The 13,047-nt window shown below is 43.8% G+C and overlaps 1 protein-coding gene across 6 annotated transcripts in view; it reads right to left on the bottom strand.

Moving 5' to 3' along the window:
* Positions 1-13,047, bottom strand: part of L3MBTL3 (L3MBTL histone methyl-lysine binding protein 3) — a 156,962-nt gene that overhangs the window by 3,480 nt on the left and 140,435 nt on the right. For all 6 annotated transcript variants that reach the window (XM_075126735.1, XM_075126731.1, XM_048844597.2 and 3 more), the window contains exons 20-21: positions 4,861-5,024; positions 4,477-4,539 (exon numbers count right to left, since the gene is read on the bottom strand). In XM_075126735.1, coding sequence (XP_074982836.1) covers positions 4,477-4,539; positions 4,861-5,024 — 227 coding nt within the window. The remainder of the gene's footprint in view (positions 1-4,476; positions 4,540-4,860; positions 5,025-13,047) is intronic.

Below are 13,047 nucleotides of genomic sequence, written 5' to 3'. Positions count from 1 at the left end.
CATATCTGAATCCACCTCCCAACTATTCCTTAACTCAAACCTCCACAGAAAGGTTCCCGATTTAACTCCCACCCCAGACAAATAATCTAAGACCCCTTTCTCCAGCTGCTCTTTCCTTTCCCATTACAACAGACTTGGTCCCAGAGGCTAAAAGTTTAGATATATCAGCTTTAAACAAGGATAAAGTTTTTTACAGCATTACAATATTTGGAAGAAAAGTATCCATTATTTAACTTTACCATTTGCATTATATTTGTGTTTTTAAGATCCAAGGGTTTGGGTCTGTGTTCACCTATGCAAATTGGTGAGGATTTTTATCAAGGTTCCTTCCCCACTCTGAACTGTAGGGTACAGATGTGGGGACCTGCATGAAAACCCCCTAAGCTTATTTTTACCAGCTTAGGTTAAAACTTCCCCAAGGTACAAACTATTTTACCTTTTGCCCTTGGACTTTATTGCCACCACCAAGCGTCTAACAGATATATAACAGAGAAAAGAGCCCGCTTGGAAATGTCTTTCCCCCCAAAATCCTCCACAAACCCTACACCCCCTTTCCTGGGGAAGGCTTGATAAAAATCCTCACCAGTTTGCATAGGTGAACACAGACCCAAACCCTTGGATCTTAAGAACAATGAAAAAGCAATCAGGTTCTTAAAAGAAGAATTTTAATAGAAGAAAAAGTAAAAGAATCACCTCTGTAAAATCAGGATGGTAAATACCTTACAGGGTAATCAGATTCAAAACATAGAGAATCCCTCTAGCCTAAACCTTAAGTTACGAAAAGACACAAAAACAGGAATATACATTCCATTCAGCACAGCTTATTTTCTCAGCCATTTAAACAAAACAGAATCTAACGCATATCTAGCTAGATTACTTACTAAGTTCTAAGACTCCCTTCCTTTTTGTTCCTGGCAAAAGTATCACACAGACACAGAGAACCTTTGTTTCTCCCCCCTCCAGCTTTGAAAGTATCTTGTCTCCTCATTGGTCATTTTGGTCAGGTGCCAGCGAGGTTATCTTAGCTTCTTAACCCTTTACAGGTGAAAGGGTTTTTCCTCTGGGCAGGAAGGATTTTAAAGGTGTTTACCCTTCCCTGTATATTTGTGACAGCCCCCACCCCCAGATTTCTGTGTGGCTGCCGGGGGGAGGGAAGAGGACCTCTGTCTTTCTTCCGCTGCGCCTGACTCCCAGCACGCTTGGCCTCTGTCCCGGTCAGCCAGGTCTGGGTGGGGAGCAGAAGGGGTCAGACCGGTCTCTCAAAGTCACTGCTCTGTGCAGCACAGGGGCTGTCAGAGAGCCTGGCTGGGGCGTTTGGTGGCACGCTGCCCCTGGCCTGGGCCAGGCTGCTGGAAATAGGGGCTGAGTTGATCAAAGTCCCCTACTCCGCCTCGGCATGTTTCCAGCTCACTCAGCCCATCCCCAGCAGTGGGGCCTGGGGTGGCCCACCACCGCTGCTGCCTCCCCAGTTAGCCTCTCTTTGTGCAACTGCCGCTCTGCACAGAGTCAGCAAGCCAGAGCAGCCAGCTTCCGCCACATGAAAAGCGACGCAGTCCTACTCCCCGCCCGGGCTAGCTGCCAGGAACAGCTGAACGTGCCGTGGGGGTAGGGGGAGAGGTGCAGTGGGAGAAGGACAGAACTCCCCCATTCCCCCCTCGCCCCCCCAAGATAATGTAGGGCAGGGAGAGCGCAGTGGGAGCTGGGCAGAGGACACACATCGGGCAGTCACATGTCCTCCCCTTTAGATTGTGCCCCCCCAGTATGTGGTGGCACAAGCTGTCTATGTTTGTGGTGCAAACAACAGAGTGAATTTTAGGTCACGTAGCCATCAAGACACTGTGGCACTATCTGACATACTTGTCATGGTTACAGAGCCAGCTGCACCTCTGCAGGACAAGAGACCCTTTCTGGTCTCTCAGAGAGCACCCCTGAAGGTGTCAGAATTTCACGATTCTCACGTGTCTAGGCCGGGCACCAACTGTGCCTACCCAGCAGGTCCACCTGGGTTTGGCACCTGTGATTCTTCCCTCCAGGCATCTCTGACCAGTGCTGAATATAGTGAACGGTCAGATGACAAACCAAAATATTTTTTAACAGTAGGAACAAAGGCCCAGATCTACAAAGGGACTTGGGCATTGTGATGCTCAGCGTTGTCAAGCCCAACTTCTAGGAGCCTAGAAAACTCAGAGGAACTACACTGAGATCCGCAGAGCCTGAGTTCGCAAAAAGAGAAGGAGTACTTGTAGCACCTTAGAGACTAATCAATTTATTTGAGCATGAGCTTTCGTGAGCTACAGCTCACTTCATCGGATGCATTCAGTGGAAAATACAGTGAGGAGATTGTATTTTCCACTGAATGCATCCGATGAAGTGAGCTGTAGCTCACGAAAGCTCATGCTCAAATAAATTGGTTAGTCTCTAAGGTGCCACAAGTACTCCTTCTCTTTTTGCGAATACAGACTAACACGGCTGTTACTCTGAGAGCCTGAGTTAGGCGCCTTTGAATTCGATCCATAAAGCCAGCATGCTAGGCAAAGCAGCCAGTGAGAGATGCAGATACGAGTGGTGTGTCCTAACCCCTTCCCCTCAGACAGACATAGGTGCCTATACCCATGACCTGGGGGGGAAGATAAGCAATCCTTTGTGTGTGGGGCCCAATGCAGTAGGTGTGTTCAGAGGCCTCCTAACTCCACACAAAACATCCTAGGGGTGGGGTGAGCTTAGGCAGGAGATATGCACCTGGAAGCCCAGCCCTAGAGGGAGGCAGTAGCATGCATGCCCAGGGGCAGACACACAGGTGCCTAGGAAAATTTTACTGCAAAAACAGGTTCTGAGTGAGGTGCCTACAGGCTTCAGCAGCAGCTCAGCAGGAGTTTTGTGGACTGCAGTGGAGCCTCAAAATGGGACTTAGTTACCTAAGTATTTTTGTGGATCCAGGCCAAAGCATTTAGAGAAAAAGAATTTTAAAACAACAAAGGGAATCAGGTGCCTAAGTCCAAATTTAGATCCTCAAAACCCCTGCTCAGCTGCCACCTAAACTCCCTGGATGTCTAGGTTTCCACTGGTAAAGTCCCCAAGGTACCTAAACTTTTGGCCATGGCCAGGCACACAACTGCCTCAGTCCTGGCACCATTGAGCTGCCTAAAATCATGTCTAAGCCCTAGTGGGATTCACAAAGGGTCGGCATTACCCCCCGATTCAGTAAACATGCCCACACACGAAGCACAGTCCGTGGTGCTCCCAATGGACCAATGGTAAGAGCACCTCTCTCTCTTTCACATATCCCCTTGACGGTAGGCAAGCCAGCCCTCACTTCTTCAGACACCCATATTAGGTATGTGTGTCAGTCTGGGGCCCCTGAATGACTACCTATGCTTGAGAGTCCCTTTTCATCCAGCCAGAGCTCCTTTGTTCTTGCCAGTTCTTAGCGTTTGCTTCTGCTTTTCAAAATCAGTTTGCTAAGGAGGAGATGGTTGGAACCAAAAAGTATAATCTTATTAGTTTGGGCATTGCCTCTTAACAACCCTTAAATGTTTACCAAGAGGTGGCTTAACTTGAGCCATTGTTTTGTCTGCTGCTTCCTCCCTCTCCAATCAACTAAATTAACATGCATACAGTAAACATCCCAACAACCAGGTCCCATATAATATACATGACTTATTACAGAGCTGTTCTGTTTCTGTCACAGCTCTGTCTAGGTGACTTAAATTACAACCACAACTATTCGCAGCCACAACTATAGAATAGGATAAAAAAAGGGAGACCTCATCAAGGCTTTGCTGAAAATCAAGCTCCAAGTCTTATCTTTTATATATTTTACTGCCCATTCAATGACATGCAAAACCATGTAACCCAATACTTATTTCACACTGACCTCAAAGATGTACTGCTGTACAGGTGAGCACACTTTGATTCATTCATTTACATTTATTTTTTAAATTTGAAGTTAAGTTTATTTTTCAACAGTTTCCTTTTCTGTTTCTTAACAAAACTCTTCCTAGAGACCAAGAGCAATTTTTTCAAAAACACTAAGTCTCATTTCCATATGCCACGTAGGCACTTAAGTGACATTTGAAAATGTTCTTAAGTGCTTTAAAAAAGTTTACCTCCAAATCCTGAAGTCTGCACTCAGAGCAAAATTCCCATGGATCACCATGGAAGTCTGGCCTGAGGAAGAGTTGGAACAATCACCAAGGGTTGTGGTGGATTCTCTATCACTGGCCATTTTTAAATCAAGACTGGGTGTTTTTCTACTTTGGGGCAGTTCTGTGGCCTCTGCTATACAAGAGGTCAGACTAGATGATCACAATGGTCCCTTTTGGCCTGGGAATCTGTGACAGAATGTAACAGAAGTTAAGTGTATAATTACCCTGTAGGTAAAAACCGTACCCTATCAGTGCAGAATGCAAGCCCATTACAGATTGCAGGGAAATAGGAAATGTAACACGTTTCAAACTTTTTATTTATCATACTCACCTCGTCTTTGAACACCTTGCCATGTTCTTCACATCCTGGTAAACTCCGTATGAATTCAGAAACCTGCCACCAAATCATACCAACAAGTTTTTTAAAAACCTAGGCTCTCCCCCAACACTCTTGCCCAAATGCAGATAAATAGTGAAGACAAACATTTTTCACCTGTCAGAGATAGATTTGTACATAAAGGAGCTATCTTCAGTATTGCCTCTTTATTTACCTGTTATGAAGTGAAGTTAGGGCTCTGATAGCTCTACAGTGAATAGACACAATCAGTGGAAGCATCCCACTAATGTGCACTTTACACTGAAGGAGCTGGTACCAAGAGAAGCAGAATGCTGTGGCTGTGATCTGAATCTACGAGCCCTTCTAAAGTAAACCTACCTCATCTGTACTCCATTTGGAAACTTTACTGGCAGGGATTCCAGCCACGCTTGGAAGGAGCTTGCTCTGCTGTTCCCAACGCAAGGGTAGGCATGGGATTTGGAACTTGGAAGACACGAAAACTGGCTGAGGAAGAGGCTTCTGGCTGCTGAGTTCTTCTATGTCTATAAAAAAAAATACAAATAAGCATTAAATCCCTCAATGAACAACAAGATCAGTCATGATAAAACATCCTCATCATTATTGACACATGTACCTCCACACAAAAAATGGTTCTGCTTTACCTGTACTGGTGTAAAGTGCTGCCATCTCCCTAGGGTGGACACATTTATATCAGCATAAAGATGCTCTGTACTGATATAGCTATTACTGTATGGGAAGGGGGAACAAACTATACTGCTATACAACACCTTTATACTGATACAGCTGCATCCACACTAGGGTTGCATCAGTATAACTATTTTTGTTTAAAAAAAATCATACCCCAAACCAAAATAATTATGCTGGTGCAAATCTGCATGTGTAGACCAGGCCTTAGTTACTCCAGTTTTATACTGGTGTAATTTCATTAAAATCAGATCTGCATTGGTATAAAATTGCACTGGTGAATCAGGCTTATTATTTCCATGACACACCACATTTATGTCTCTTAAGTAAGAAAAAATTTTCAGCTATTCTCAGTGTTTTTCATAGAAAAATAAATATCTGCAAAGGCCCTGCAGTTCTGCTCTTTAGTTATATACTTCATTTGGAAAACATATCTAATTCCTCCATTTGGAGGTTTGTTTTTCATGTCCATTTTCCATTAAACATCCATAACTCAAACCAGGACAGTTCAGTACTTGCTCCCTCAAAGGCAACCCAGCTTTGAGGCTAGCCAGAGCTGCAGAATGCTGTGATATCTGGAGAAGTATAGCAATTATTAATGTGTGTCTGCACCTGGGGTGGGAGGAGAGAGTGGAGAGCAGGCCTCAAATGATGGTATTCTTAAATTGAAATCAAGATACCAGTGTTCATTTCAACCAGATCTGCATTCTACTTGGAAACACAGAGGGAACACACTTTGCTTCTCTACAAAAGAAAAAGGACACTAAACTTTCTAAACTACTACATGCTACAAGGGGCCACAGCAATGGTTCCCTCAACCCACCTAGCAATATTGTTAACCTATCCAACTATACTCTCAGCCCAGCAGAAGCAGCTGTTCTATCTCGGGGCCTCTCCTTCTGCCCCTCCACTCCCACGAACATGATACAGTTCTGTGGTGACCTAGAATCCTATTTTCGACGTCTCCGACTCAAGGAATATTTCCAAAATACCTCTGAACAACATACTAATCCACAGAGGTCTCCCTACCAACACTACAGAAAGAGGGATTCTAGGTGGACTCCTCCTGAAGGTCGAAACAACAGACTGGACTTCTACATAGAGTGCTTCTGCCGACATGCACGGGCTGAAATTGTGGAAAAGCAGCATCACTTGCCCCATAACCTCAGCCATGCGGAACGCAATGCCATCCACAGCCTCAGAAACAACTCTGACATAATCAAAAAGGCTGACAAAGGAGGTGCTGTTGTCATCATGAATAGGTCGGAATATGAACAAGAGGCTGCTTGGCAGCTCTCCAACACCACTTTCTACAAGCCATTACCCTATGATCCCACTGAGAGTTACCAAAAGCAACTACAGCACTTGCTCAAGAAACTTCCCGAAAAAGCACAAGATCAAATCCGCACAGACACACCCCTGGAACCCTGACCTGGGATATTCTATCTACTACCCAAGATCCATAAACCTGGAAATCCTGGGCGCCCCATCATCTCAGGCATTGTCTGGCTATGTAGACTCCCTCCTCAGGCCCTACGCTACCAGCACTCCCAGCTACCTTCGAGACACCACTGACTTCCTGAGGAAACTTCAATCCATCGGTGATCTTCCTGATAACACCATCCTGGCCACTATGGATGTAGAAGCCCTCTACACCAACATTCCACACAAAGATGGACTACAAGCCGTCAAGAACACTATCCCCAATAATGTCACGGCTAACCTGGTGGCTGAACTTTGTCCTTACCCATAACTATTTTACATTTGGGGACAATGTATACCTTCAGATCAGCGGCACTGCTATGGGTACCCACATGGCCCCACAGTATGCCAACATTTTTATGGCTGACTTAGAACAACGCTTCCTCAGCTCTCGTCCCCTAAAGCCCCTACTCTACTTGCGCTATATTGATGACATCTTCATCATCTGGACCCATGGAAAAGAAGCCCTTGAGGAATTCCACCATGATTTCAACAATTTCCATCCCACCACCAACCTCAGCCTGGTCCAGTCCACACAAGAGATCCACTTCCTGGACACTACAGTGCTAATAAACAATGGCCACATAAACACCACCCTATACCGGAAACCTACTGACCGCTATTCCTACCTGCATGCCTCCAGCTTTCACCCTGACCACACCACACGATCCATCGTCTACAGCCAAGCTCTGCGATACAAGCGCATTTGCTCCAACCCCTCAGACAGAGACAAACACCTACAAGATCTCTGTCAAGCTTTCTTACAACTACAATACCCACCTGCAGAAGTAAAGAAACAGATTGATAGAGCCAGAAGAGTTCCCAGAAGTTACCTACTACAGGACAGGCCTAACAAAGAAAATAACAGAACGCCACTAGCCATCACCTTCAGCCCCCAACTAAAACCCCTCCAACGCATTATTAAGGATCTACAACCTATCCTAAAGGATGACCCAACACTCTCACAAGTCTTGGGAGACAGGCCAGTCCTTGCCTACAGACAGCCCCACAACCTGAAGCAAATACTCACCAACAACCACATACCACACAACAGAACCACTAACCCAGGAACTTATCCTTGCAACAAAGCCCGTTGCCAATTGTGCCCACATATCTATTCAGGGGACACCATCACAGGGCCTAATAACATCAGCCACACTATCAGAGGCTCGTTCACCTGCACATCCACCAATGTGATATATGCCATCATGTGCCAGCAATGCCCCTCTGCCATTTACATTGGTCAAACTGGACAGTCTCTACGTAAAAGAATAAATGGACACAAATCAGACGTCAAGAATTATAACATTCATAAACCAGTCGGAGAACACTTCAATCTCTCTGGTCACGCAATCACAGACATGAAGGTCGCTATCTTAAAACAAAAAAACTTCAAATCCAGACTCCAGCGAGAAACTGCTGAATTGGAATTCATTTGCAAATTGGATACTATTAATTTAGGCTTAAATAGAGACTGGGAGTGGCTAAGTCATTGTGCAAGGTAGCCTATTTCCTTTTGTTTTTTCCTACCCCCCCCCCCCAGATGTTCTGGTTTAACTTGGATTTAAACTTGGAGAGTGGTCAGTTTGGATGAGCTATTACCAGCAGGAGAGTGAGTTTGTGTGTGTATGGGGGTGGGGGGGTGAGAAAACCTGGATTTGTGCTGGAAATGGCCCACCTTGATTATCATGCACATTGTAGGGAGAGTGGTCACTTTGGATGAGCTATTACCAGCAGGATAGTGAGTTTGTGTGTGTGGTTTTTGGGAGGGGGGTGAGGGGGTGAGAGAACCTGGATTTGTGCAGGAAATGGCCCAACTTGATCATCATGCACATTGTGTAGAGAGTTGTCACTTTGGATGGGCTATCACCAGCAGGAGAGTGAATTTGTGTGGGGGGGTGGAGGGTGAGAAAACCTGGATTTGTGCTGGAAATGGCCCAACTTGATGATCACTTTAGATAAGCTATTACCAGCAGGACAGTGGGGTGGGAGGAGGTATTGTTTCATATTCTCTGTGTGTATATAAAGTCTGCTGCAGTTTCCACGGTATGCATCCGATGAAGTGAGCTGTAGCTCACGAAAGCTCATGCTCAAATAAATTGGTTAGTCTCTCAGGTGCCACAAGTCCTCCTTTTCATTTTTTAGAGGGAACAAACTTGCTAAAAACTCAGGTACCAAACACTTCCCAATTGCTGAGGAAAACTAATTTAGAATTATTTTTTGAATGAAGGTAGCACACAGTGAACTATACCGCCAGTCCTCCTCTCTAAACACTGTTTTGTAATCACTTGTCTTTACCACTCTGCATACTATTCTCCCTTACACTGTGCAATCTTTCATCGTCTCTCCAGCCTATTTTCACCTTTCCTGACTGATATTTCTGTTATTCACATTGTTGTTACACTATTCTCTATCGACTCATGCTCCAAAACTAAGACTCTTCCAGTATTCCAAAGCTGAGTTCCCAGTACCACCACCTGTACTGAACAAGAGAGCGAGATCAACATTGATAATTAAGGTTGCCTAAAACTTCCCATTAAAAGCCTGTTTTCAGTAGCTTATAACTTTAACTGTTCCAGCTGAATTTTTTCTATGCTGAAAGTCTGCTGTTTCAGAAAGTTTCAGCAGAAACAGTTCAGCTGTTCCTAAAACAGAGGACAGGGGAAAAAGGTAGTTTTGCTAATGCTAATCCCCTCCCCCCAACCATTCTTCCCAGCACTGTAGTGCCCCCAGGCTTTGGAGCTGGAACCTGAGATTTGGTAGGGGGAGAGTGCTAAAGTTAGGTGCCTTTTGTGGTCTCCATGAAAACACACCCCCATTTTACAGAGTGGTAAGACTCTGAAAATTGCCATTTGCACAAGCTCAGTGAAGCTCATAGATGCTTGCTGCCAAAATCTCCAAACATTTCCTCTATACTGAGCAGTAGAGCTGATTGAAAACCCAAATTTCTGTCAGGAACAGTGGATAGAAAATGTTCAACACTATTAATTTTTTCATGAAAAATGCCTGTTTTCCATGAATTTTTTCTTGTGTGTTGAAAAAGTGAACAAGTGAAAACTAATGATTGATTTTAAAATGCTGACACTGTGCCTCATGGGAGTTGTGGTTCAGGTGCTTCCTGTTCCTATTCTCTCTGGGCTGGGCTCCCCTGCTGGACTTCATTTCCCTTGATGTACCACAGCAGTGTGACTGCCACAGTGCATTGCCTCTCCTAACCCAGACGCTGGGACAATGGCTGACATTGCAACCTTAAGGTTTTTAATGTAGTTTTGTGTGTTTGTATGTGTGTGTGTGTGTACACATGTATTATAGCTCTTTACAAATCCTTAGAAAACTAGATCCTTTCCTTGCAAAGTTTATAGTTTAATGCAGGCAGAGAAAAACAACACAAATGAAAAGTTTGTTTTGTTAGAGGTTGAGTTTTACTGGGAGTGGCCCATAGATTTGCTGCTGTTTTATTTCTCTTATATTCAAATTCCCTTATCAGTGTTTGAATTTAAGATGTACCTCACACACCACGGAGGCTGAAGATGGCCTGATTGCTACAGACTTTTCCCCAAATCCCTTGGCATATAAAATAAACTAGCTTGGATTCCCCTTGCACTCAGACTCTGTGGGCCACACTTATAAGTGACAGTAAGTGTAAATTACATACTAGTCAGTGTAAATCCAGGTAAGGTAGAATTTGTCTACACAGTGTTGGAACCAACCTAACTGAAGGTGTGAATTGCAACCAATGTAGTTATTTTGGTTCCATTTACCATGAAGAGAAGCCCTAAACCTAAGGGAGTCTAAAGTGCTGTAACATGCACTTTGAGGGTGTAGACTCAAATTTACATTCCCTCTAGTGTTCCTTAGGCAGACTCACCTCTGAATTACGCCCAGTATCTCTAGCTGTCTGTAATCTAGTGGTCAATAAGACATCTATTTTGAGCCCTGTATCCACAGTATACACATTCTGCTTTTATGCAGTGTTTTTACTAGCTTTTATTTTAAGTTGGTAAGAAATATTATGACAAACTTGCCTTGTAAGGGAATTGTTCAAAGCTGAGAAATTTGGGGAAAAGGAAGATTCAGTCACAAACTCTTGCCAGGTGATTTGGTAACCAGTCCTCCAACTGAGTGACTAAGAATCATCAAAAGTAGGATGAGAGAGATGAAAATCTAGAACAAGTGGTGAACGTACAGAATGTGTAGAGGACAAACTCATCTAGTCTCAGCTGTTGCATTGTTCTCTGGGTCACCTAGCTAGCTAGCCTACACTTCTGTCCCCTCCATTCCTTGGATTCCAGTTCTTGTTTCTCAGCCCCCTGCTGACTAGCTCCATGGAACAGTGCAGGGAGCATGTGCTGCAATCAAATTAACTGCCTCTTGTGGGGAAAGCTGGAGAATACAGGCTGCTGTAGGCAGGTGTCATCATGGCAGAGTAGAGAAAGTAAACAACACGCTGGGTGCCTGGCTGCAGCAAAATGGTGAATTCCACAGCAGTTTGGGAAAATGCCAGATTACACAGCCAGAGAACTGCAGAGTCCACCGGGCTCTGGTTGAGAAGAGCGGTGTAGGTCACACCTCTCAGAGCTACTGTTTCAGGATTTCTGCAGAAGCAGGCAGATGGCATTCGGTCAGTTTACACTCTGGTTCGCTCTACAACCATGAGGGTTTGAAACATAATTTTGTTAATAAAAAGAAATATCAGATTCTGGAGATTGGGGCTCTAGTTTTATTATAGGTTGAGATTTCAGTTTCTAGGTCAGCACAAACTCACATACCCCTGTTACTCCATCGAGAAGTGTCGTTATAACACACAGATACCTACTCCCTATCTGGGCATTTTTTAGTAAATAATGCCACATCATCATACAAATAAAAGAAGAAGGTGAAGAATAGATTAAGTAATTAAATATAGAGGTTAAGTAATCGTGTCTTCACTTTACAAATCTAATTCTGCAGAATCCTCTATAGAAAATTATCCAAAGTGGTAAGTAGAGCTGGTCATAGAAACTTCCACAGAACCATATTCCACTGGAACATGCAGTTCTGTCAAAAATGAAGTACTTTGCAAACTCAGGTAGATTTTGTTGGCATTTTCTTTAGGGAAAAAAAAAACAGAAAAAAAAGTTCAATGTAAAAATGTCCCATTTCAACATTTCCGGAACAAAATGTTTCCATTTTTTAAACGGACTTTCCACTTTGAATGATTAATTTATATTATATATATAATAAAAAAGTCAAAATTAAAACAAAACATATAGCATGACCTTAAATTACTCCCCCCCCAATTTTCCTTCACAGCTACTTTTAAAATTTTTGTGTTCGCACCACTTCAGAATGAAGCCAAATTGTGAAATCTCAGAATCCTTTTGCAAAACAGAACTTACACCCTCCACACAGCTCTAGCAGTGGAATCCTCAGGCTATGTCTATCCAGCAAACAAAACCCCAGGTCTGGTCTGTGCCAGCTGACTTGCACTTGCAGGGTCTCAGGCTGCAGGGCTGTTTCATTGCTGTGCAGACTTCTGGGCTCAGGCCAGAACAAAACCCCAACAACAAAGGAGCTACACTTTTGAAAATATGAACATGTAAGTAAATGAGTTTCAGTCCAACAAACAGTAATAGCAAGAAATAAGCATAGGTGAAAAGTAGTTATCATGAAGCAGTGATGTAATTTCTGTGGTTTAAAATTCAGTCCTTGGCCACTAACACATTTAATGACATTTTTTGAAGAGTCTTAGTTAGTTAGAAAATAAATTCAGACCCTGTCAAGCCCCTTTGTTTCACTTTGTTGAAATTAACCAAGGACTCAGAAAAAGATCAGTAATATGGGTTCTGTCTTGTGCTCTGCCAATTAGTCTAGCAATAATTAATTACCAAACCACCTTTATTTAAGATCTTGATTTGGGATTTAAGCATTAATTAGCATGGTGCTGCAAATGCAAATACATTATTGGCAAGATCCTCATTGCTGCTCCAGAGCCTTCACACCACTCTAAAATCCCTAGCTCTGGCCACGGGAGGATTCCTCCACACAGGTATTATGGCAGACTGCCATAAGGCTGCCTGTCCAAGGACTCCAATTGCAAGCTCTGGGGCAGGAGGCATGCCACTGGATACAAAAGGGGCATGCATGTCAGGAGAAGGGTTTCAGCATCAACACTGTGGAGATTCTGGGCAATACAGCAGCCCAGAGGGGAACCCTGTGGGGCTGCTATAATTTAGATACATCCGTAGGGCTGTCTACATTAATGCATGGGCCCTGAAGTGCAAAAGTGGCTTAATGTCAACTTGGCTCCCCCGCCCCTAAGCTGCGAGTTCTTTACTGCACCTCTAAGAGCGCAACACTATGAAAATATTTCAGAAATCAGTATTTTTTTTTAAGAGC

Source organism: Caretta caretta, chromosome 3 (genome assembly GCF_965140235.1).
Source record: "Caretta caretta isolate rCarCar2 chromosome 3, rCarCar1.hap1, whole genome shotgun sequence".
NCBI lineage: Eukaryota > Metazoa > Chordata > Testudines > Cheloniidae > Caretta > Caretta caretta.
The sequence above is the reverse complement of the archived record's forward strand: the minus strand, read 5'-3'. Positions and strand labels throughout refer to the sequence as shown.